Genomic DNA, 26,870 nt, shown 5'->3' on the forward strand with positions numbered 1-26,870 from the left:
TTACATCCATCAAAACTTATTTGCACTGTTGAATTTATCTGAATTATGCTGCCCATGTTTTCAAATGTCCACCCCCCATATATTCAATAAACATTTTCCAATCTTCTTTAAACATATGTTCCTCTTGTTCTCTTATTCCATACGTTAGGTCCTCAAGCTGCGATTATTCCATCAGTTTAAGTTGCCAGTCGGGACTTCACTCGGCAATAAGTAACTATTCTACTTTCAGAAGACAGCTGAAGGTGGCCCTGTTTAGGGAAGTTTTTAATGTTTGATGCTGTACTGTTTTTAATATTCGGTTGGAAGCCGCCCAGAGTGGCTGGGGAAACCCAGCCAGATGCGCGGGGTATAAATAATAAATTGTTATTGTTATTATTATTATTCACTCGTTTTCCATTTTTGGGCTAACAAAACACAAGCCGCAGTAGTGACATACATAAACAACCTTTTCTGACACCTGGGAATTTCTGTCTGAGTTATCCCCAACAAAAAGGACTCTGGTTGTTTTGGAAAAGTACTTTTAAACATTTTTTTCAGTTCATTATGAATTATTTCCCAATACTCTTTTACAGGTCCACCATATATGATAGAAAGTACCCTCAGTCTCATTACATCTCTAACACTTACCTGATTCAGTCTTATACATCTTACCGGTATATATATTCTCTTGGTGCTAGGTGAAGAGCTTTTCATTTTTCCAGGAATTTTTCTTTTTCCCTTTTTCTTTTAATGTTGCAAATTGTATTGCTCACTACCCAGAGACTGTTAAGGTACTGTTGTTTTTGGACTACAACTCCCATCATCCCTAAGCTACCAAGACCAGTGAGGTCAAGGATGGTGGGAATTGTAGTCGAGAAAAACCAGCCAGAGACCCAAGTTGGGAAAACATGGCTCTAAGGGCACAAGGGTAGGAAGGAGCTCTGTGGGTCTGAAAAAGTATTTATCCACACAGTGCAGAGTTAATTTATGGAACTGGCCTGCTGCGAGTTGTGGGGGTGGCCATTAGGGCTTAGACAGCCTCAAAAAGAGGGTGAGGCAAGTTCATGGAGGATAAGGCTACCTATGGCTACTAGTCAACATGGCTTCATGCCATCCTCAGGACCACAGACATCATTGATGGAGAACAGCAGCATTTCTTGCTTGCAGGTTTCCTGTAGGTATCAGACTAGCCGTTGCGGGAATGGGATGCTGGGCTTGGCAGGCCTCTGGCCTGATCCAGAAGCAATTTGCACCTAGCCTTATAAGCACAGTCCCAAGCCCTCCTTTACACTCACAGTATAATTGGTGTGATGGTCAGGAACTTGCGGGAAGCGGTGAACTGCACCCCGTAATCCATCTGCTCCCAGTGAGTCAGCAGCCTCGCTTTGCCCTGGTCAGGCGTCTCAAAAGGCGTTCCTTTCACAGTGTGCAAGAAAATGTACATGCTCTGTAAGAAAACACAAACACACGTGTGTTTTTAGGGCTACATGGCGGTGGGGAATACTATTCAGTCGCTGTCCTGGGCTTCTTCGCTCATTTCTTCCTCTCTCTTGTTTTGATTCCCGATTTAACCGGTGAAAAGGCAGCAACGTCCTTGCGAAAGATGTGCTGTGTTGAAGGAAAGGTTCCTGCACAAGCAATGAATAAACACTTTTCAATGAGAAGCAAGGGTAGCCTAGCAGGAAAGAGGGCAACGAGCAGATGCAGTGCTAATTTAGGGTAATTATTATTCTATTACAAACCCTCAATCTAAGGTGCTTGGCTGAAGTCCACAAAAAGCAGTGCCGCAAAGAGGACTATTGACCGACCTTTAAAAAGTGGCAGAGGAAGGCAGAGGAAAGAAGCTGCAATATTCAGAGCCTTAAAATGCTTCGGCTAACCTGATCCAAGGAAGGAAGAAGGAGGAAAAAAGCAGGAGGAAGCACTGAGCAGTGAACTAGCATGGAATACGTCATTCATACATTTGTGCTGGCAGGGGGAGCTGTTGCCACTTCTGCTGCCTACGAAGCAGTGCTAAGAAATTCAGATGCTGTAATGCACATAAAAATATAACTGGGGCCTCAAGAGGCAGCCCCCTCCCTGCTCTTTTTTTTGGAGGCAAAGTGTCACATACATAATTTTTCAAAGGGCCGGCGCTCTATGCAAGACAGATTTCCTACACAGATCTACTTCTAGGTCACAAATTGTGCCACACCGGTTATTGGCATCTGCGTGACCGACGGTACCCAGGGCAGAGAAGGGTGCCTATTCAGATTTCACACCACACTAACAAAATGCCTTGAGCCAGGCCTGTGTGCAAATTCTTAATCTGCCCTAAGTATTGCAGATGGCAGCGGCAACTAAGATGCATATGTGCTCTTCACAGGTATGGAGGAGGCAGCTTGCCACCTGTAATACACATAGGTCTCCTGGACTGGGAGAACCTGGCTACAATTGTTCATGCACCGGTTACTTCAAAATTGGATTGCTGCAATGCGCTCTTTGTGGGGCTTCCTTTGCCCTTGACCCAGAAGCTGCAGTTAGTGCAGAATGCCCTTTCAGCACGCAACACCTGTGCTCAGGGCTCTGCGCTGGTTGTCGATCTGCCACCGGGCAGAGTTCAAGGTGTTACTATTAGTACTGTGTTTCCCATAAAATAAGATGTACCTATAAAATAAGCCATGGCAGGATTTTCATGCGTTGACAAAATATAAGACATACCCTAAAAATAAGCTGTAGTGGTGGGAGCAGGTCTGGATGGTGCCATGGAAGAGGAAGATGCCTGTCGGAGCCCGGAACCGGATGCTGCTGCCCCGCTGAAATGCCCAGCAGTGTGTGCCACGTGGAGCCCCAACCGAGCGGAACCTGGCAAGAGCCGCAGTGCACGCCACGCCACGCTGAGCCCCGAAGCCCAGTTGCAAAAAACTACCGGTATGGTACCTTTCTTTTCTTGCCTTGCCCACTTTATGCATATTTATGCATGGTTAATGCAAGCTTTAATTGCATGCAATTGCTTTCACCCCCAGGGTACTTGGTGCAAAATATTTATGCATGGTTGATTAAAAAAATAAGACATCCCCTGAAAATAAGCCGTGGTGTTGTTTTTTTTTGGAGGAAAAATAAATATAAGACGGTGTCTTATTTTCAGAGAAACACGGTATATAACGCTCTTAAGTACTTGGGACCCGTTTAACTATGACGTCATCTTACCCCAAATGTTAGGGTTGCCATATTTCAAAAAGTGAAAGTCCGGACATAAAAGCTATTAGCTTTTTTTGTGGGCAAAGTTGTTGAGCTTTGAAGTTTTGGGGCTTTTTTTTAAAAAAAAGGAAATTTGCCCCAAAATTAACATGACCGACACGGGTTGCCATTTTTACCAATTTTTGGAAATTCCGTATGGACGCTATTTCCGACGGACGAATCCCGGATATGTCTGGGAAATTCTGGACGTATAGCAGCTAGCCTACCATATGTGCCCACTTGACCACTTCAATCAACAGAATTGGCACTTCTCCAAAGTGCCACATAATACCTGCAACCGCACCTGTAAGAACTTGTTTAGTTTGGCACTCCCTGCCTATTGATATCAAGGCAGCCGCTTTCACTGGATTCCTTTCTGCACCAGGCAAAGACATTCTTGTTTAGTTTAGACATGCCTACCCAAATGTTTAGAAAGTTTGTATGAGTTTTGACTTATTTTAGTCTCTTCTGTTGTGGTTTTGACCTTCTGTATATTTCCCAAACTTGGGTCTCCAGCTGTTTTGGGACTACCAACCCCCATCATCCCTAGCTAGCAGGACCAGTGGTTGGGGATGATGGAAAACTCTAGTCCAAAAACAGCTAGAGACCCAAGTTTGGGAAATACTGTTTTAAATTATGGTTGTAAATTTTTTAGGGATGATTTTATTGGTTTACCTGATTTGTAGACCACTTCGAGTTCTCTCCACCCCCCCCCCAATCAAGCGGTATATAAAATTTTATGAAATAATAAATGTGTGGTGTGGGAAATTTAACACAGCTGTACATCAGGGCTCCACGCTTCGACCCTACCAATTGAAATGCAGCCCGCCAGTCATGGATCGTGGCCTGCCAGGGGTTTGGCAACTCCACCCCACTTGCGCCAGATGTGGCTGCGCCACCGACAGAAGAAAGCCATTTCTTCACACGGAGCATAGGTGGACTACGGAACTCACTCCCACATGTTGTAGCGATGGTCACCAACTTGGACGGGTTTAAAAGAGGATTACACAAAGGCCATCAATGGCTACTAGCTATCGCGGGTACTACGTTCTACCTCCAGTGTCAGAAGTGGCTTGCCTCCTCTGCATATACCCGCAGGGGGACTCACAAATGGGCAGAGGGCTGTTGCCTTGCTTGTGGGCTTCCCATAGGCACCTGGCTGGCCACTATGAGAACAGGACGCTGGACTAGGTAGGCCTTTGGCCTGACCCAACAGGGCTCTTGTGCTTGTAAGCTGGACAACCCTGCCCTCATTGTAACCTGGCAGGGGTTGCAGGCTATGCAAAAACACACAAGGGTGCATCGTTATTCAGTGTGCCTCCATTACCCCTGAACACCTTCGCAAACGTTTCCAAGCACAATTCAAAGTGTTGGTGCTGACCTTTAAAGCCCTAAATGGCCCCAGCCCAGTATACCTGAAGGAGCGTCTCCACCCCCATCGTTCAATCTGGACACTGAGGTCCAGCGCCGAGGGCCTTCTGGCAGTTCCCTCACTGTGAGGAGTGAAGCTACAGGGAACCAGGCAGAGGGCCTTCTCGGAAGTGGCACCCACCCTGTGGAATGCCCTCCCAGCAGATGCCAAAGAAATAAACAACTATCTGACGTTCAGAAGACATCTGAAGGCTGCCCTGTTCAGGGAAGTTTTTAATGACTGAGGTTTTAATGTATTTTTAACCTTTTGTTGGAAGCCGCCCAGAGTGGCTGAGGAAACCCAGCCAGATGGGTGGGGTATAAATAATAAATGATGATGGTGATGACGACAGTGGTACCTCGGTTTAAGTTCACAATTGGTTCCGGAAGTCTGTACTTAACCTGAAGCAAACTTTCCCACTGAAAGCAATTGAAAGTGGATTAATCCGTTCCAGACGGTCTGCGGAGTACTTAAACTGAAAGTACTCAAACCGAAGCGTACTTAAACCGAGGTATGACTGTATTATTATTATTATTAACCGCCCTGCACAAAAAAAGTGTGGCTCTCCTCACATTTTCAATTAATGCAGTAGGTGCTGGGTAGTTTTTGTTAAACTGGTATTAAGCAAACTAGTGTATTTCAGCCCGTTCAATAACGGGCTCTAGAAAATTCTGGGGTTCGGAGAAGCGCTTGCGCAGCGCTTCTCCGAACCCTGGGACCTGTCATTGCTGTTGGCGGCAGGGGGACAGGAACGGAGGAGGAGAAAGCGCTGCTTTCTCCTCCTCCGTTCCTCTCCCGCAGCCGCCGACAGCAAGGAGACCTCCCAGGGTTCGGAGAAGCGCTTGCGCAGCGCTTCTCCGAACCCTGGGACCTGTCATTGCTGTCGGCGGCAGGGGGACAGGAACGGAGGAGGAGAAAGCGCTGCTTTCTCCTCCTCCGTTCCTCTCCCGCAGCCGCCGACAGCAAGGAGACCTCCCAGGGTTCGGAGAAGCGCTTGCGCAGCGCTTCTCCGAACCCTGGGACCTGTCATTGCTGTCGGCGGCAGGGGGACAGGAACGGAGGAGGAGAAAGCGCTGCTTTCTCCTCCTCCGTTCCTCTCCCGCAGCCGCCGACAGCAAGGAGACCTCCCAGGGTTCGGAGAAGCGCTTGCGCAGCGCTTCTCCGAACCCTGGGACCTGTCCTTGCTGTCGGCGGCAGGGGGACAGGAACGGAGGAGCGCTTTCTCCTCCTTCCTTCCTCTCCCCCAGCCGCCGACAGGAAGGACGCGTGCACTCTCTCCCCCCCCCACCTCCAACCGCCGCTCCTCTCACGGGCCAGGGAGGGTTGTGAGGAGGCCTTCGCCGGCCTCCACCCTCGCTTCCCTGACGTGCCCTGCAGTGAGGCAGTGTCCGGCGGGAGCGGCGGTTGGAGGAGGCAGAGGGGGGGGGAGAGTGCGCGCGCGCAGTCTCTGCTGTCCAATCCCTGTATCCCTGGGGCACATGCGCAGTACCCCAGGGACACACGGGACAGCTTGGACGCAGGGACATCTTGGACATTATTATATAGGATTAGGGGTGGCTGTAGCTTTTTGCAATTAAGTTGGAGTAGATGGGTGTGGTAATGAGCACTGGGTGTGAGAGAGCCATATGTCCATACTAAAGAGGAGGAGGATGAGCTGCCCAAATAACAATCCTTTAGCTGCAGATGCCCCAATTTCACCAAGCTTTGAGTTTCCCGGAACAGGCTACTGCAGCACTCTAGAAACTCTTGCTCTTTGGAATTTTAATCTGGAGGCCGTACAGTGTTCGCTTCCTACGTAGCGGGGGTGGGGAAGCCTTGAAATAGAACAAAAGCACCAGATAAAATCTGTGAGCTGGCAACTCCCAGTTGCAAATCATCTTAAGCTCATCCTGTCATGAAGCAATTATAATGAAGCAGGGCAGTAACTGGTGCCAAGGTGCCCGGACTCCTTTGTGTTAATTCTTTCCAGCTCTTACGCTCTTCGATTTCAGTTCTTCCCATGCAAATCATTGGGTGGATCCAAATTATAAGGTGGTTGCACCTAAGTCCAATTGAAACCAATGGGTGACTAGAGTCACAACGAAGTTGCTCAACTGAGGTCAGGTGGGTACTGAGGGCAATTCACTCATTCTGGGGTCCAGCTGAATGCCGGCTAGGGCAGGCATCCCCAAACTTTGGCCCTCCAGATGTTTTGGACTACAATCCCCATCTTCCCTGACCACTGGTCCTGTTAGCTAGGGATCATGGGAGTTGTAGGCCAAAACATCTGGAGGGCCGAAGTTTGGGGGTGCCTGGGCTAGGGTCTCTCTCGCTGTTCCACAGTAGGTGGCCAGGAGAGAGAGAGAGAGACCCCCCCCCCCCGTGTGTGCATCAGCCTATCTCTCTTTGACATATTTTTTCTTAGATGCCAGTTACATCAGGGGCAACGAAGGGCCGCATTCTCTCATGGGCGGGGTCTTCCAAGGGCCACATACCAGTGGCGAGTGAGGCCAAACTCTCGCCTACATCCAGGCATGCAATGTAGACAAATTTCGGTCCAGTAAAAATCACGAGACAAGGGCGCAGAGTCAGACGAGTGAGGGGTGTGGCCTGGGAAGGGACGTGAGGGCCAGGCAGAAATGTCTTGAGGGCCAAATCCAGCCCCCTAGGCCTGAGTTTCCTCACTCCCTGGACTTAGATGAATGCATATGCTTTGGAATACAATCACGGTGTGGAAACAAAACACAGCAAGTGCATCTCTCTACGCTGACGCAGTTATAAAAAGCCCTCCTAACAATCCTGAGCGAGACACCCTACAGGGCCAGTGACACGTTAAATATATCCGAGGGGAAGGAAGCCAAACAGCACATAGCTGTCACTCTCGGTTGTTTTTACTGCTAAAGTGAAGAAATAATTGCATGCAGAGCAGATGGGGTGACCCGCCGGGAGAGCTGCTCCCCACCCCCACCGCCCCTGGCTAGATGCAAAATGATGCACCACTATGAGCACAGGGCATAAGCTAGCAGGCTGCCATGTCTGCGCTGAGATAGCGTCTGGATATTAGGCTAAGCAGATTAAGGTTAACTGTGGGGTTTTTTTGGGGGGGGGGAGATGCCCAGAAATATGGATGTTAAGGATGAGGGAGAATGAGCCCCTGCTAAGGCACACCACAGCCATCATCCTTAAAATTATATTATGATTATTTTAAATTGTACTTTCACACCTTGTGCAGCCTGTTTTGTGAGCTTTAGTCCCCCATTTGCAGTAGACCAGGCATCCCCAAACTTCGGCCCTCCAGATGTTTTGTACTACAATTCCCATCATCCCTGACCACTGGTCCTGTTAGCTAGGGATCATGGGAGTTGTAGGCCAAAACATCTGGAGGGCCGCAGTTTGGGGGTGCCTGCAGTAGACCTTTAAAACTGTACTATAGCACCGTGAACTGTCACTGAATGCTGGGAACTGCAGTTTGTTTTCAGGCTGCTGAAACCCCCTACCATCAATCCCTCTTTCCCAGGGAACTCTGGAAAGCCTAGCTCTATTGAGGGTCTCCTGTTGTTAACTATCAGCATCCTTAACAAACTACACTTCCCAGGATTCCTTAGGGTGAAGCCATGACCTTCCAAACTGGTGTGGTATTCAAACTGGGATATTATTTTTGTTTTCCCAATGGGTTTCGGGAAGATTTTCTCCCCTTAACAGCCTCAGGTTTGCACAAAACAAAAGCAGGAGGTGGGGTAGAAGCATGTATGAGGTTTTTCAGAAGGCTTAAAGGGTAAAGGGACCCCTGACCATTAGGTCCAGTCGTGTCCGACTCTGGGGTTGCGGCGCTCATCTCGCGTTATTGGCCGAGGGAGCCGGTGTACAGCTTCCAGGTCATGTGGCCAGCATGACAAAGCTGTTTCTAGCGAACCAGAGCTGCACACGGAAACGCCGTTTACCTTCCCGCTGTAGCGGTACCTATGTATCTACTTGCACTTTGATGTGCTTTCGAACTGCTAGGTTGGCAGGAGCTGGGACCGAGCAATGGGAGCTCACCCCGTTGCGGGGATTCGAACCGCTGACCTTCTGATCGGCAAGCCCTAGGCTCAGTGGTTTAACCCACAGTGCCACCCGTGTCTTTCAGATGGCTTACTAATCCTCAATAAACCCTGCGCTCCACCCCCCATCCCCCCTCCTGCACAAAGCTTTAGTGGTCCAGAGTCAATTTAAACCATAGTTTCCCATTACACCTGAACTGGGAAACTGTGGTAAAACCACACTTGGTGAGTAAACCAAGATTAATCCATGGTTTCCCAGATCAGGCGTTAAAGTGGTTTAAAGTAATCGTGATAGAAGTGCTAAAAGCCAGCACATGGGGACGGCGCAGGGAGCATGCAAGCGCCACACTGGTTCTTGGCATAATACATCACAGTTTCCTATACGGAGGTTGTCAAATCTGAACCAGCCACCTGCGTGTATAAATGTGCGTGCGTGGGCACATGTGCAGTATCTTTAAGAAATTGTAAAATGGACACTGACTGCAAGAACAAGTGAAGTCAGAAAAGAGGTCTCCGTTAGAAGCATTTCACGACTAAAAGTGGGTTGGTTTGCAGATTTAAAAACCACCACCACCAAGACCCTAATAAAAATCAATGCCTGTTATACCTGGCAGGTAGGCACAACAATGCTTAGGATGAATCCACAAACGTGTTTTTTTTTTAAAAAAAGAGTGACTCCCTGCTCAGCTTGCATGCTCATAGCAACCATCCCATCCTTGGCACTGACAACTTGATGGATCTCTCTGGACAATCCAGCTGATAGCATTAGAGTTGCATCTAGATGGATACTTGCCTGCTGCCTGGTCTAGACATCAGACATTCATATAGCCTAGATGGCCATTTCTTGGAGGGCTGAAGAAAAGGGCCAGTTAGGGAGCTCTGGAGGCCAGTACTTGACCCTGGGCCTAAGGTTCCCCGCCCCTGTGTTATAAGGAGTACAGGGGTGGGGGTGGGAATTGTGTTGGCTTCCCCCTCCCTGCACTGCCTGCAGAAGCACCCTCTGCCTACAATGCCCAACGCTGGAACTCAAAGCTGCTCCAAAAGGGGCTCCCCGTACCATGTTGTGGATGATGTTGGTCAGAGTCCAAACCACAGGGACGCTGAAGAAGGGGATGCTGAGGAGGATCACGTGCAGAAGGCCGATGCCCAAGACGTACGAAAGCCAGATGCCCCGGCTGTTCATGACCCGGGTGTTCGGGTTCACTTCGCTGTGAGCTGTGCCCACGTTCATCTCCCCAGCTCGGCGGCCCTGCAGCAGAACACAGAGGGACACAGGTAGGTTAGCAGGATGAGGAAAAGCTCCCAAATATGGGGGGAAAAGACCAGAGCTGGGGGAATCTGCGGCCATACAGCTCCCATCATCCATGCCACAGCTAGGGAAGATGGGGGTTGTAGTCCGACAAGGTCTGGAGAGTTGTGGGTTCCCCACCCCCGCAGCAGGTGGCTCCATGTGTTTCTGGCCTGGGTCAGTTTTTGCATGTTTCCGTAAATCAACCCTGATATCGTTAAGCCTAATTATCCCACCAAAGGGCGAGGCTGATTCAGAATGCAGCTAGGTGAGGGTACGGCCCTTGTAGATGCTCAGTAGCAGATGTGCCAGGTGTTGCTGGACTTCAGCCACCCAACAAGCCCAGCCAGCAGGGTGAATGATCAGGGGAGAAGGGAGTTGCAGACCAAGATCATCTGGGCAGCCACATCCCTGCTCAACTGGCTTCCCGTAGACCTGGGAGGCCATCTTGTAATTCCCTTCCTTTGGATACCACTGCATAGGGTCCTAACATTAATTAGATTTAGAACTCTCCAGCCAATCAAAAACACATCTAGGCATCCTTAAATACATGCAACACCCACAATCCTCACACCGACGGTCACCACAATCACGTAGGCACACTGCCATTACATATTGATTTTATCTGCGGCACACGGCGTGTCTTTACCTTGCAATGGCATGCGCTGCCATGCTCCGGCTTACGAAGTTGTGCCGGGGCCAAGAGGGGCATGAAGTCATTCACATCTTTAATCCTTGTGCGGCCGATTCCCCCTCCCACAACAAATAGCCAAGTGGGGGAGCTGGAGTAATACCTTGGCATGGGGAAGGTCACCCCCAACCCTGTGTGCACCCCACTGTGGTTATGCTCCAAATCAAGAGGGGGCCCATCCCTGTTGCTTGCACCATGTGAAACCTTCCTCCTGCTGCAAAGAGAAGGAATGTGTGCATGCACACACCCATCCCGATCCAAATGGTGACTGTAGCAAGTGTAAAGGGTTTAAAGCACCACAGCTGCAATATGGTTCAACCCCTGGAGGAGCTGTTTATTTTTAGGTGGGGCGGGGTGAAGAATCAGCCGCACGAGGGCTGGATCTAGTTTGGGCCCCAGCCACAACCTGCTTCAGAAGCCAGCGCAAGGCAGAGCCTCCGATTGCAGAGTCAATGAATACATGCATAGAGCAGATGGAGCAATGTTTGCTCTCACAGTTGATCCACTTGTCCTGACGACCGAACAGCTGCAACTCAAAGGCAGAACAACACACACATTAGGCAACGTTTCCTATTTAGGTAAGAGGGCTGGCAAAAGGGATGGCAAAGAAGGGGGTGGCACTCTGGCAACCAGCACTTACATGTTCTATGCGCTAGGGTCAAGGCACATCCATCTCCCACTCAATATTTAGTTTTGGGGCGTGGGCGAGGACCAGCGGTACAGACTCCTCTGCTACACACACTCAACATCGCAATGTTTTTAAAAAGACATCTGCACCACCTCTCCAGTGAGCATGGCCAGGGGCACAGTTAAACAGGAAACAGGGACCAGCCACAGGTTTCAGAAGGTGTAAGAAGTTTAAAGGGTGCCTTGGTTCCTGCCTCTTCTTTAGTAATGCCATTCAGCATCCATGCAACACTTTTGAATGGACATGGGATGCTGCCTTACTCCAGAGTCACACTACTGCCCCACCCAGCTCAGTAGAGTCTACATTAGCCTTCACGAACCTGGCGCCCTCCAGCTGTGCTGCCTGGGGCTGAAGAGTTATAGTCTCAAACATCTGGAAGACACCATGTTAGCCAAGGCTAGTAATAGCTCTCCTGGTTTTCATGCAGAGGTCTTCCCCATCCCTACCTGGAAATGCTGAGGATTAAATCTGGGACCTTCTGTTTGCAAAGCAGGTGTTCCTACAATGAGCTATATACAGCCACTCTCTGCTTTGCTTAAATTCTTCTCAGCAAGCCTTTCAAAACAGTCCCATAAAGGAGCACCGTACAACTATCCAATTTGCATGCAATACAATTGCAACTGGCAGAATATGCACATTGCACTTCAACTTCCTCCTACTCTACCCTAGGAGTTTCCCATGGCACCCATTTCCAAAATGTCTTAATTATCTGTTCTCTACAATGAATGTGCCCTAATTATCAAGGCAGCTGCAGTCCGGCCTCTTGCATCATTAGGCAGCGTGGACACCAGATGTTCACAAATGCTGTTATAGAGTCTGTAGTTCTGCCTTCTGCATTGCCCTGGCCACTTTGATTGGGGGGCGGGGAGAGGGAGAGTGCGAGAGCACTTGCTTCCGTAGCTGCTCTGTCCTTCAAGCTTCATGTAATCTCAGTCAGATCCCAAACATCTGGCCTGTCTGTGGGCTGCTATCTACGCAGCTGGGATGCAAGTGAGACACATTTTCTGTAGCTATTTATAGAACCTCCTGTTCTAGGCTGAATTCACCCAACAAGGGTCCTTTACCTGCACATCAGCCTGCTTAACAGTAGGGCACAATCCACTCACTCATTTTAAAGCAAAGGTTCATCCATAGCATTTTTTCTAGTGGGGCTATCCAGACACCAATTATGTATTGCTTTTAAAAAAGAGTAATCTTGGATTGACACGGTTCTCTGCTTCTAACATACATACTCATACGTCCCACTTTTCTGGCTGGCTTCTTGGGTTTCCCCCATTCTTATACACCCGAAAAATCAATAGCTGGACAGCATTTCCATGGTTTTTTTTGTCACTGCAGTGTGGATTCCCCATTGATCTAGTAATTTGTACATGGAGGGAGGACCATAGCTCAGTGGAAGAACATCTGCTTTGTGTATGAAATGTCGTGGCTTCAATTCCCGGCATTTCCAGGTAGGACTGGGAATGTCCCTGTCTGAAACCTTGGGAGAGTGGCTACTGGTCAGTGCAGACAATACTGAGCTAGATAGACCACTTGCCTGACTCAGTTTAAGTCCGCTTCCTATATTACTTGCTGTTCACATTCTTGTGCATATAAGAACATGATACCTGGTCCATATGTTTTCCTTCCCAAAGGGAGTTCTACAGGTATGTGACCAGCCACAACATTTCTTTACACACCCTTCTGATCCGAGATCGGCACATGAAGCTGGCCAATAAAAGGCATTATCAGACACCACTTCTGTCCAAGAGCTTCTCTCTCTCTCTCTCTCTCTCTCTCTCTCTCTCTCCACACACACACACACACACACACACACACACACACACACTACTATCGCCCCTCTCTATTCATGAACATTTGCCTTGCAGAAGCTCCAGCTATTATCCTGGAACTATGGCAGCAATTGGGCGTTAGTTTAAAAGACCAATTAAAAAAGAGAGAAAATACCGAGCTATAAAAATTAACAACCTGTTTCGGCAAAGCATTTTATGAGGCTTTAAAAAAAAATTGCAAGTGGAGTTTTGTTTTACTGATGACTACAGCACGGCGCAAAGTTGCGTCCTCGAGCAGGCAAATGTGTGTTAGAAGAGGTAAGGGCCCGGCAGCCCTGAGGCCTAGCCTTTCTTATCTCCGTGGTTATGGCTAGGAACAGCATGGTGGGAGGGGACTTCAATCGTCCACCGAGGCTTCAAAACTGGGATTGCACAGGAAAACATCTCCTTGCACTGGAGGGCAAAGTTCAGACTGCTGAAGCAATTTTTCTTTTTCTTTTCTCTGGTCGTAAAAGACAGACACAACTGAGCGGTTTCCTGACCGAGGTTTCATACCACTGCAGCCAACCAAGGACTTGCGCAAATATGGGAGAGTGTTTGATAAGCTGTCAGACTTTAATCCTTGCTTACCTCTCCAGCAGGGCAGAACTGACGTATCAGAGTGGAACTAGAGACAGCTCCCGTTCTGCTTAAATAGAAAGGGAGGGGTGGTCGTGGAGAGAGAAAGGAAAATACATTGTTAGAAGCAAAACAAAACAAAAAAGGAGCACGTGGTGTGCAGCACGCAGAACCCCACTCCCAAATCTCTGACTGGGCTCATCTATTAGCGATGGACTGATTGACAAATGGTGCTTGGGAAGAGGTGCTGTAGGGTGGTAAATTGTAGGTGGGTGGGATTTAGCACCCCTTACCCACGCACCCGTATTGTTGTTAAACTGAGAATGTCCTCCCCTTTCGCTGCGTTTATTGAACAACTCGTTTCGTTTCTTATATTTCTACTAGCTGGCCCGGCCACGCGTTGCTGTGGCTCAGTCTGTTAAATGAAGTCTCAGAGTCCTCATTGAGACTGCCGTCAGCTTTCACTCATGTGAGTCCCAAACGGCTTATATACAATAAGTGATAACATAGCAGAACATCACAACCACAGCGTAATCGCATAAAATAATTATCAAAATCATCATCAAAACGATCGCAAACCATCAGTAAAATAGAACTGCCTTCTATGAAACACTATTAACAAAGCAACTAAAAACAAAGGCGAAACAGCACAACAGCAAGAAAAGTTGTATGATAAAATTCACAAAGCATTACAGTGGTACCTTGGTTCTCAAATTTAATCAATTCTAGGAGTCCTTCGACTCCCAGAACGACTCAAAAACCAAGGCATGGCTTCCGATTGGCTGCAGGAGCTTCCTGCAGCCAATTGGAAGCCACGGAAGCCGCGCCGGATGTTCGGTTTTCAAAGAACGTTTGCAAACCAGAACACTCGCTTCTGGGTTTGCAACTTTTGGGAGCCAATTTGTTTGACAACTAAGCCATTTGACTGCCAAGGTACCACTATACAGCTCTCCTAATCCACAGAACAATATTAGCAACACTAATGAACAACCAAAACTGAAACTGAGCACTGTTGAATACTCTCTCTGTATTTAAAACACAAAGGAAGCTGCCTTATACAGAGTTAGACCTCTGGTCCAGCATGGTCATAGAACCACAGAATTGTAGAGTTGGAAGGGATCCCGGGTGTCATCTAGTCCAGCCCCCTGCAATGCAGGAAACAGTATGGTGTATGCAGATCTCCAGGGTTTCAAACATGGATCTCTCACACCCCTACCTGGAAATGCCACAAGTCGAACCAGGGACCTTCTGAATGCAAAGCAGATGTTCTACCAATGAGCTACAGTCATTCCGGTTGAGCCACAGCCATTCCTTAAACCGCCTGTTAACTGCATCTGCTTTGGTCTTTAACCCCACTGGGTTGCATCCAATGCTGGTTTTCAGCTCAGAAAAGGCCCATTGAAGTTAATGGCCACAACTAATCTAGGTCCATTAATTTCAATGGATCTGCTTTGAGTGGAACTTGCTCTAGTTTGGGCTTGAAGTCCGCTGTTTCTTCCCATCATTCAAAACATGGCAGTCAAGATCTGGCTTCTTCTGCCAGCAAAGCCACACCTCAAACCCAAACGTGCATGAACTCCCAGTGGGGACCAGCCACACCTTAGGTACCTACTCCTACTTTTATTTATCCTACTTTTATTTATGTGGCTGCTTATCCTGGGATGAAAGACGGGCAAGCCAAGAACCTGTGGCCTTGCCAGAGTGGGAAATACTCTTGCCAAGGTTGCCAGGTGACATTTAGCTTGGCAGGGCCGCGAGTTGTTCAAACGCCACAAACACTGACCATTGCAAATTCTTATGAAATGAATGCAGCGATAAATAAGCATAAAATAAATAAATGTAAAGAGTTACATTCCCACCCACCCCAAAATATGCTGCTTCCACATGCACTGATACTAGAGAGCCTTGAAAACTCTTGTGAATCATCAAGTAGCTTTGGTGACGATTACTGCCAGCTACAGCTGGTTTAGCAGCTATGGCCCTTCCTCCGCAGAGAAGGGTCTAACTTGACCACTGTACTTGGGGCTGTCCTTGAAGACTGATTGAGTTGCATTTTTTTTAAAAAAAAAATGTATGTAAGGTAAAGGACCCCTGGACGGTTAAGTCCAGTCAAAGGCGACTATGGGGTTGCGGTGCTCATCTCGCTTTCAGGCTGAGGGAGCTGGCGTTTGTCCACAGACAGCTTTCCGGGTCATGCGGCCAGCATGACTAAACCGCTTCTGGCGCAATGGAACACCGTGACGGAAGCCAGAGCGCTCAGAAATGCCGTTTACCTTTCCGCCACAGCAGTACCTATTTATTTACTGGCGTGCGTTCGAACTGCTAGCTTGGCAGGAGCTGGAACAGAGCAATGGGAGCTCTCCCCGTTGCAGGGATTCAAACCGCCGACCCGCCCACCAGCCACGGCAAGAAACGGGCGCCCGACGTGCTTGAGATGGCCCTGGTGGTCAGCGCCACCTGCGTAACCTGCCTGGGGACCAACGGGTGATGGGTAGACCATAAAAGCTTGGAATAGATAGATAACAATAACAATAACTTATTATTTATACCCCACCCATCTGACTGGGTTTCCCCAGCCACTCTGGGGGCTCCCAAGAGAATATTAAAAACACGATAAAACATCAAACATTAAAAACTTTCCTAAACAGGGCTGCTTTCAGGTGTTTTCTAAAAGTCAGATAGTTGTTTATTTCATTGACATCTGACGGGTGGGCTATAGATACGGTAGCTATAACCCCATTAACATTTTGACAGGGCTGTTGTGCTGGTCCAGCACATCAAAAATAAGACCTAATAGTACATTTCCGTCCGCGACTGGACCTAACAGTCAGGGGTCCCTTTAGCTTTACCTTTAGTACCTTTTTGGGTTGAAACAAGATGATTTATCACAGGCCTCCTTGCATCTGAAGCAAGCACATTACAAATCAGGATCAGTTGGTTGTGCAAAGTAGTTTATGGATCTGCTCATGTCAGTGCAGTTTAAATCAATGCAACAGCTACATCCTCTGGGCTGAACTGAGATTTAGGGCACTGTAGCTGCATCCTTAACACCCAGTACTCCTACGGATGTTGCCTGTTTAGCAAATGAAATGAGCCACAGGAAAAAAGCTCGATCCGTACCTGGAGAACCAGACAGAGGACCTATTCTGAGAAGCTATCTTGGCTTTCTCGTCTTCCTCTAGGGCAAGGATAGGGACCCCTTAGGCCTTTCAGATGCTGCTGTGACTCCCAAAACCCACTCATCCCCCTCCCTGCCCCCAACCACAAGGCCAATGGCCAAGATGGAAATAAATGGCTGCGGCGAACCCAAAGTCTGAAAGTGGTACAAATGGTCATTGAGGATGTTGTATTAGTTAACAGAAACATGGAAGATGGGAGATGGAATTCAGGAACACCTGAAAAACCATTGGTAGTCCTCCATTCCTCTTCTAGGACTGCCACAGCCATCAAGAAGACAGTCAGAGATGGCAAGAAGTGGCTGGCTCTAAGGGGCCCTTTATTTTTACGGAGGCACACAGTGGTTCGTTCCACTCACGTGGAGCCATATTTGGGGTCCAAAAAGGGAACTCTCCCATATCGGCTGAAAACACTGGAGCTTATTGTTGTTGTTTTTTCCACGGGGGTCTAGTGGGGTCTTTCCTGGTAGTACCCGGGCTCAGCTCGCAAGCATTCACAGTGTGCGTTTTGAAAGCAATCTAAAATGTGGTGTGGTGGAGGTTTTGTTGACAGTGGGGTATTTGTCCTGCTATCATCGTGTTTCGGGGCAGGGTGGGGAGAAAGAAGGCTTCAAAACTTGCTTCAACCAGAGAGGACAGCATGGGAAAGCAATGTCTCTATATCACACCAATTACACTTTTTTTTCTTCTTCAAAAGACCTGCTCTTCGCTTTTAGGATGCCCCTCCCAACATTCTAAACCAGCTCCATTTCAGAATATGTTTTTGGAGAGGGGTTGGGTTCCTCGGTAAGATTTTAACAGCCCACTTTTGTTCCTGTTCAGATTCGGACTGCAAACAAAAACCAAACAAACCCCTGGCCTATTTTGACAGCGTTTGTCGTGGTTAATTTTTAAAGCCTCTGATGATTGCAAAGGATAAATAAGTGATCGTGTTAAAAGCTTTCAACGGTGACAAGGCAACATATGAAGCGAACTCCATTTAAGGAAGAGTGTTCATTAAAAGTCTCAGAAACCATCAGAATGGTAAATCTGGCTGCATATCGAGAGAGCACAAGGGGTGCTGGTGGGTAGCAAATAAACAGCTGGAAACAGCTGGCACCAGAGCAAGCATGCCTGATGAATGTGCTCCTGTCTTAAGTTACATTAACCGGAGAACTACAAGGACAGATGAGACACTGAATTTATTAACTTTGCGTCGAAGCATAAAATGAGGACAGGCGACCCTGGATCCAAGCAATTTCTCAATAGATACACATTTATACTTATTCGTCATGTGTTGTGTATTTGGGGAGGGGAGGGGGAGTGAGTGAGCGACAGAGAGATCATTTTGCGTGAAACTGTAAAAACAGCAAAGGTGTGGTGTTTTTTAAGTGGCTATTTTTTAATGCCTCCTAATAACAATGTTCGCGATGAGTCCTCCTTTTAAAGGAACACCAACAGGACTTGTTCCTTTGGCATGGAAAACTAGCACAGATGGCCATTTACAGCACAATCCTAGGCATGCGTACACAGAAGTTAGACAGGCCCATAATAACCAAATGCCGTGGAATATTGAGAGGTCAGGGGTGTGGCAGTGGTGGGGAGATGGAATGAACTGGCTGGGAGATGACTGCAGGGACAGATAAAGCAAAGATGGGGAACTTCAGGCCCACAGAGCAATCTCAAAACTCGCAGGCATATTCTCAAAATTCTCACTCATATAGTTGTTTGCCTACCTGTCAAATTTGCCCACCTTGATAACACTCTGGTCTGTGGAGCCAAAAACGCTCCACACCCCTGGTATAAAGGGGAGAAGGAACAATTCTAGATAGGTCACTTCCTGGTTTACGCTGAGCAGCTATTTTCAAATGTCCCCAGAGACAAAACTGAGAACTGCCCATAGTCGCCAGTAGAGAAATCCAAGATTGTAACTCAGCTAGGGCTAGGCATCAGTGTGTCCACTTTCCTCACTGTCTCTTTCTCACACACACACACCAAAAAAAGGCAGCAACAAATGGAATAGTCTCCAACACCGCTAATGAAAATTTCAGATCAAATGCAAGATCACTGTCCTTATACTTCCAGGTTGAAATTGGCTGCCTGTGAGAGAGACTATGGACAGTTCTGAGTGCAGCTCACACCAAATACTGCGGGCCAGACTCTTGATTGGTTTCCAACAAATCTGCATTGCTGTCTGCTACTTTAATCCCCACATTGCAAGTTGGGCAACAACAACCCTGCAGTGTAGTTCACTGCTACATTCCTATTGCAGCTTGGAGGGCTGTGCTGGAGAAGAACAGCTTTCAGCAGCCCTGTAAAGTAGCCCGTTGCTGTATTTCAGGCCACAGGTGGGACTATTTGGCCTCCAACAGCAAGCCAAGCACTCAGCTGCCTGCAGAAACCTCATGCTCTATTAACTTGCAAGCAGACTGGTTCCATTTTTAAATGTAAAAAAAGCCCACATTTTCCTCCATTACACGTGAAGTAAAAGACCAAATTAGAACAGGAACTCACATATTTGATGGTAACTCTTATTTTTCAACCCCCTGCAGGTTCAGGTTACCAGGGATAACCTGCAACGTTTTGTTGCAGGGCTTTGATTGTTTCCCTCTATTTCCAACATCCCGGACGTGAGTGTTGTTGCTCTGAAGCTAACAAGAAGAAAGTATTAGCAGGCTTGGGAGAACTCCAAAGTTTGCAGAACTTAAAAAGCCCCAAACCTTTTATGATACAAACTTCAGGAAAAGGAAGCCTGGGGTGGTGGGGACCCCCAGAAACAGCTCCAATAAGAACTGAGCATGCTTAGTGAGCATGGAATACCAATGATTTGGTGAACGAGGGGGAATAGAATGGCTGGAATTCTCAACAGGGAACACCCCACACTGCAACATTTTGTTGTAGTTTCCAGAGTGGCGTTGGAAAGAGACATGCATGCCCCAGGCTGCACCACGGATCACAAATCTGTTTTAAGTGGTCTTCCTATATACTCCTATTGAAGGTATTTTGGTTTTTCTCAGCCTCTGCACTCACCAAGCTAAACTTGTGCAACTTGCGTTCCGGCCAACCAGAACAAAATACAAGAGTATTGAGACGAGACTATATTGGGTAGCTTACTTCAGCCAGAAACTGAAACCTCCAGATCTAACGTTTCGATGACTTTATTTGCTAAGCTGTTTGTTTAAGCAAGTGCCTTTGATTTCTTAAGTCCTGGTTTTTATTTGAGGGGGTTTAATTCAACCGTCTCAGTTGAGGATCATTTTGTATTGACATAATGTTCTAGGCAAATTTAACTAGGCTTGAACAAGCTAATCTGAGCCAGGATACTAATTTAATCAAACAACATGGGTTGTGTAACTTTTTAAAAGTGGTTTCTTTTTTAAGAAAAATTTTTTTGACCATATTATTGCAAAAATATGATGACAGCAACCCACGATTAACCGCAAGTTGTCCCACAGACAATTATTAACCACAGCGCGTTCCTCCAAACTTTACTTTGTTTTCATGCCTTTGCAGCTTTGTGAGCATCCAGGGTGGATAGGGGTGGCCTGGCTAAACAAACCATGGGTTAAGGAAAGGTGCCAGGTTTGCATGTAACACCAAACCCTAGTTGAAACAAATAAATGCTTGTAATCGAAACAACAAATGATGCATTCGGATTACGGTTTGTTGGCAGCAAACGAGCCACTGTTAAGCTGCTGAGCATGGTCAAACAAGCTATGAGTTAATAAACTATGGCCGATCATTGTGAGGAACCAGGCCAGTTTCATTCGGGATCAAAAACAAATCTTCCTATGTCAATAATGCCTTATCTTGCACATACCTTGCACAGTTCTGGTGTCGAGGCCGTAGCGCTGGAAAAAGGTGCTGGAAAAGGCAACCAAACCGTTCAAAGAGCTGGGTAAACCAGAGTTAAATGGAGTTTAAAGCTCTCTTGAACCAGAGTTTGGCTGCGCAGGAGGAGCCTGGACTGAGGATTCTTTAGCTTAGCTTGACGGCAGAGCACAGGCTTTTCATGCAGAGGGTGCCATGCTCAACCATCAATTGGCAGGGCAGGATGAGATCCTGCAGTGTCATACCGCAATGCTGGGTGGACCAATGGTCTGAGTCATGTGTCCCTAGGTCTCTTCCATCCCTTTGTCCTGCCACCGCCTCTGCCCATGCATGGTGCAGTAGTCACACTTATTTGCTCATCTCATCCTTGCAACGTGCACCTTAGGACAGGATACTTAAGGGCGCTTCCTACTCTGCTGGCTGGTGATTCTTTAATTCCAGCATCACTTGTGCATCAGGCTGGTGCTCTTTGGACTACTGACTTGGCTCTTTCTAAGTGACCTTTTTGCAGCGTGACTCTAGCCGTCCCACTCGACTGGAGAGAACCCAAAACGTCTGGATAAACAGAATCATGTTGGGTCACATCCAACAGCGCTCTGCTCAAGACTCGTTGGAATTAATGGACCAGCGTTGGCCATGCCCATTCATTCCAGTAGGTCTACTCTTGCGTAGGACTAAGACTGTATACAACCCACTAAAGCTATACTGTGGGCATGGAGGAAGCGAAGGCAACACACAGTGCATTCACAGATAGGATTTCTTCCGTAAAGGAAGTTAGGATCGTGTTTCAGACTCCAGAAATAGCAGCCTCCTTTTAGCCCATCGTATTCTCAATTTCCAAACCTTTCCCCCCAAATGGTATGTGATTGTAAACGGATTTCAACAGCTATAAAACATTATGAAGGTTTATTGGGGGTAAAAGGAATGGCCAAACACTGGGGATGAAGTGGGGCTGGTTTCGGACAAGCAAGTTTATTCTCAATAGGCATTGTCTTTTGCAGTCAACCAAGAGGAATTAGATTGTTTGAAAGGATCCAAAGCAAACAATAGACACATCATCTACCACATGTTGGATAAAGGTACCCCCAACCCACAAAAAATAAGCCAAACCTAGCTTTCCCAAGCTTAGTAAATCTCTCCAGTATTACCCTATTCCCACTTCTTAGACCCAAATCTATAACCTGGTCTGCCCAAGCGAAAGAATGAGGCAGGGTAGAATTCCAAGTCAGTATTTATTTACCAGGCATATAAAGTTGCCTTCCAGTACATATTCCTCACAGGGCAGTTTGTCTGTCATTACACAGTTATTACAGCAGCCTTTTTCCTGTTGGAGCTGCAAGTGGGCGGGTGGTGCCACTTTTGATAGAGCCGTACCTCCTTGCAAGTAAACAACTAGGTTCTAGTCCAGCCCAGTCTCCAATGTGCTAATATGCTGTTTGCATGGAAGCCTTTCGCTTTTAAGAACCTTATACGAGTCAGACCTGTTCACATTGACTGGCAGCAGCTCTCCAAGGTTTTAGATGTGGGGACATTCCCAGCACCATCTGGAGATACCCAGGGCTTGAACCCGGGGACATTCTGCATGTGTAGAGTGACAATAGCCCTTTTGCTTTTTTTTACACCGGGGAGTGATCTGCTTTCCTGAAGTCTGCTGCAGTATACCTCTGCCACCTCACTCCACTACAAGACTATAGCCAAACTAAGTGACAGCTGAAATAACCATCTCTGCTTTTCCCCCCTTGTTTTTTTTGGATCCAGTCTTTGTACAAATCCCCCCCCCCAACATAAACACAATGGTTTGAAAACTATGTGCAACGTTCCAACTGAGGCAAGATCCAAGGAAGGGTGGGTGAGAGCGATTGTGACCGGTCTCTTGTTGACGAAACTCCTGCAAATAGTTCCCAAAAATAACATTTCTGCCATATATAGTCAACATTTGTCCTGCTTCTCTTGGAACTGAGAATATGGATAAGAGGTCAGATTTCTAGGGAGGTTTCACAATAATGGTTCCCCTTCCCCGATCCTTTCCTGCTCTACGGCTTTCGGCTAAAGATACTGCATAGAAATTGCAATGTTTGCCTCCAGATTCTCCAACCCATTGCTGGGTTGCAAATAGATTCCAATTTGCTTTGGTTAGCTTCTTTGCAATGCAAATCCTCTTAAGGCCTCACAATGCCGGTCTATTAGTTTCTACTGCCCTACATTGCTGGGCACATCTACAACCCTACATAGAATCATAGAGTTGGAAGAGACCACAAGGGCCATCCAGTCCAACCCCTGGCCAAGCAGGAAACACCATCAAAGCATTCCTGACAGATGGCTGTCAAGCCTCTGCTTAAAGACCTCCAAAGAAGGAGACTCCACCACACTCCTTGGTAGCAAATTCCACTGCCGAACAGCTCTTACTGTCAGGAAGTTCTTCCTAATGTTTAGGTGGAATCTTCTTTCTTGTAGTTTATATTGGTAGTTTACATATATTGGTGTGCCATCCAAGAGCGAAGTCACCATGTACTTAAAAGCGCTCATACGCCACTTGAACAGTCATGGTTTTCCCTAAAGAATCCTGGGAAACTCTAGTGCTTGGAATTATAGCTCTGTGATGGGTCTCCCATCTCTACGCTCCTAATAAGGTATAGTTCCCAGAATTCTTCAGGGGAATAAGCTATAGCTCCCAGCAGGTCCACTGCCTAAAATATCTAGGCAGCGTCTTTCACGATAAAGGGCTAAAGAAAGCCCACTTAATACAGTCAGTAGCAGCAGCCCACAAATCCTCTTCTAAGCTTTCTTAGAACAAAGGGGGGACAGTATATTCCTGCAGCTTTAAAACTGTATGAGGCTAAGGTGATGGCTCAGCTGCTCTTTGGGGCCAACCATCCCGCCACCTAATCTGACGACAGCCGAAAGAGTACAGTCCAAATTCCTTAGAGCGGCTTTACAAATGCCATGTGTGTGTCAAACGCTGCCATACGATTAGAAACAGGCCTGACCTGCGTGGAGGCCAGAGTGTGGATGCAGGCTTGTAATCTATGGCTGAAACTTAACATGAATCCTCAGGGCCTACTTCTGTTGCTAGTGAAAGATAAACTATCAATCCCTCTGGAGCAAGACCATAGTGAATAAGATGCTGAGTATAGGCCTCAATCCATCCAGCCTTATGTCACATGATCTTAATACAGCAAAGACCCTTATCAAACAGAGGATTATAGATATAGAAAGACAGAAGGATTTAAGTAAAGTACCTCACTTTCTAATTGAGGAGGAAAGGAGATACTTGGCCCGCCCAGCCAGATATTTATTCCACCTTGAAATTCCCTCTCATAGAAGAGCATTCACTTTGGCCCGTAACCGCATAATGCCTTCAACAGTTCTCCAGGGGAAGTACAAACTGATCCCTTTATGTGAGAGATGCTGCCTGTGCGGATCAGGAGAAGTGGAATCTATCCGCCATATACTTTTGCGATGCTGCTTCTACGAGGAGGTGCGAGGCGAGCTTATCCACACTATACTGGCAGAGCTACCTGGACGCTCGGATAATTTCTATATAGAGTGGCTTCTTTCCGATGCTAACTCTAACGTGTCAGCGAAGGTAGCCAAATTCTGTGCTAGAGCCATAAAAATTCGGTCTAATCTAATTAGCAGTGTCCAAATATCTTCAGGACTAGCTAAAGAGGACCCAGTGTTATTAATTGCTGTAGTCTACCTCCCTAAGTAGTAACACTTCTTTTAATCAGTTTTCTTTTAAACAATTGTTAAAACCTACATTTATTGCCTATTTTTAGATTACTGTTTTTCTTTTATTGTCTTATGTATTGCATATTTATGTGTGCTGGTCAAGAACCGTAATCAATCAATCCCTATAGTTCCCAGAATTCTTCAGGGGAAGCCATGAAGGTTCAAGTGACATATGAGTGCTTTTAAAGTCTATGGTTTGGAGGTGACCTCACTCTTTCCTAGCACAAACTCAAAACAGTCTACACTTGCTCTTGGAGGACACAAACCCAGTAAGAATCACAAAAGATGTTCCGCTATGTTCTACTGCAGAAAAGTATCATGGGAACGGGAGGCGCATTGAGCAAGGGCAATATTTAATTTTATCCATAGCACCACAGGGGTTTTTGACCACATCAGCATATGAATCTCGGGGTAAAAAGGAGTTCTGCCTTGAGGCAGATGAGTTGATGGAGCTGGCTGCTTCAGCAGACATATTAGAGATGATGAAAAAGAGGTCAAAGGGCAGGGTGTTGTGCCCAAACCTGCTTCCTGTCCCGTATAGAAGTTGGGTGTTCCAAGGAAGTCATGCATATGCTCCCCCACCTCCAACAACATTAGAGAGAGCTGTACACATTTTCTGTACAAACTCCCCAAAACTCTAGAATACAACATAGTCATCTAGGTCACATCCATGCCATAAGTTAGCAGCCATAGTTTCTCATGAAGAATCCTGGGGACCGTACTTTGTTAAGGGTGCTGGGAACTGTAGCTCTGTAAGGGTGTCTCCTAGCAACTTACAGCACCCTTTAAAAACTACAATTCCCAGGATTATTTGTGGGGAAGGCGCAACTGTTAAAGCAGTTTGAGAGGGCTTTAAATGTTTGGTGTGGATGTGACCTCAGTGACACTTGCTCTTGCTTGGTTTGTGGGTTGTTGTTTTTTGCAGACACTTGGGAGAGATTTCCACCCCCTCTCCCCTTCCTGTCCTAACCCCTCATGCTTTCCCGACAACCTTCACTCTTCTTGGCTTAAGTCAAACACGTGCACACGCTAAAACGCAGTGGCAAAGCTCGGTGCAGGAGTTTTAAACAAGGCTGGCACTAGCGATTCCCAGGCTCTGAACTAAATTGTGGGCTCAGATACCCAGAAAGTTGTGTGCGTATCTCAAACCCACAACATTCAGCACCTGCTTCTGCTGGGTTAGACTTTTCTACTCACTCTTAAATTAGGCCCAGAATCATTTCCAAAGGGGGAGCAAGCACGTCACTCCCAACTTCAGAGACTCTGTAGTTCTCCTCCCCAGGCTACATTTTAAAAGCAACCCACCAGCTTCTCTGAACGAGAGCAGCGCTCCAAAGCGTTCACAAGTACACCGTCTCCCTTATCAACACCCACAGCAGCTGTTCTTAACCCACACACCCTTTCCCCCAAGCAACTGTGCATAACCTCCTCCCATTTACCATATATTTGCATCCCTTCCTCTCCAAGGTGCTTCCCCCCCTCCAGGCCCAGATTTTTTAAACTTCCTTCCCTTGGCCGCCCACTCCTTCCTTGGCACGTTTACAACACGGCACATACAAGCACCCCCTCCGCCCCCCAAGCTGTGCTTTTGGCTGAAGCAGACGGGTCCCTTTCTCTGCCCCACCGCCACCCCACCCCCCATGCACTTCATTTACCAGCAGGGACGGCTTCCTTCCTTCGTGGCCCCCAGATCTGGGCTGTGCCTGGAAAGGCAACGGCGCTGGGGGGCGGAGGGGGTGCACGAGGTGGGGTCTTCCTCGAAAGCCCAGCTCCCCGCAGCTCACACTTCTCTTCCCAAGAGCTGACAACACAGCAAGCAGCTCTGGCCAGCACCGCCTCTCCGGACACATCATCACCAGCGGACGGTGGAGCATGCTGGGAAATGTAGTTCTCCAGGGAGCGGCTGGGACTCGCGCTAGTCCCAAATTTCTTCCAGTGAGCTACGGGCAAGGCGGAGGCTCGCAGGGTTTTCTGGCTGCGATCCTGCGTCGCCTTTCCGAATTCAACTAACTTTTGGGGATTACTTCTGTGTGTAGGCGGTGCAATTATTAGATTGCACTGTCTGTGATTCCCTGTACAAAATGATGATGATGATGTTGTTGATACCTCCATTCGATTTTAGGGTTGCACAGTGGTACCTCGGGTTAAGTACTTAATTGGTTCTGCAAGTCCGTACTTAACCTGAAGCGTACTTAACCTGAAGCGAACTTTCCCATTGAAAGTAATGGAAAGCGGATTAATCCGTTCCAGACGGGTCCGTGGAGTAGTTCAATTGAAAGTACTCAACCTGAAGCGTACTTAACCCATGGTATAACTGTATTTTCGTCTTTGCCCCTGGCATGCTGGTTTTTCTTTAACGCACAGAGATTTTATTTATTTATTTATTTTTATGTTACAGGTGCAGCAGGTTTAACATCTCAGTGAGAACCAGGCACCTCGCCGTCACCGGCTGATGGAATCGAGCTGC

General features: G+C 47.4%; 1 protein-coding gene across 8 annotated transcripts in view; it reads right to left on the minus strand.

Moving 5' to 3' along the window:
• ORMDL3 (ORMDL sphingolipid biosynthesis regulator 3) overlaps positions 1-26,249 on the minus strand; it is a 33,062-nt gene extending 6,813 nt beyond the window's left edge. For 2 of the 8 annotated variants that reach the window (XR_015946710.1, XM_035137138.3), the window contains exons 1-4: positions 26,059-26,233; positions 13,698-13,752; positions 9,686-9,877; positions 1,275-1,426 (exon numbers count right to left, since the gene is read on the minus strand). Coding sequence is in view for 7 of the 8 variants with exons in the window: in XM_035137138.3 (XP_034993029.2) it covers positions 1,275-1,426; positions 9,686-9,859 (326 nt within the window). In the remaining variant the exon portion in view is untranslated. Of the gene's footprint in view, positions 1-1,274; positions 1,427-9,685; positions 9,878-13,697; positions 13,756-19,354; positions 19,492-20,660; positions 25,964-26,058 lie in introns of those variants that run through there. The other 6 variants (XM_035137142.3, XM_088656274.1, XM_035137139.3 and 3 more) reach the window with 6 other exon arrangements.
• Between the last annotated feature and the right edge of the window lie 621 nt (positions 26,250-26,870).

Source organism: Zootoca vivipara, chromosome 12, assembly GCF_965207765.1.
Source record: "Zootoca vivipara chromosome 12, rZooViv2.hap1.1, whole genome shotgun sequence".
NCBI classification, from domain to species: domain Eukaryota; kingdom Metazoa; phylum Chordata; class Lepidosauria; order Squamata; family Lacertidae; genus Zootoca; species Zootoca vivipara.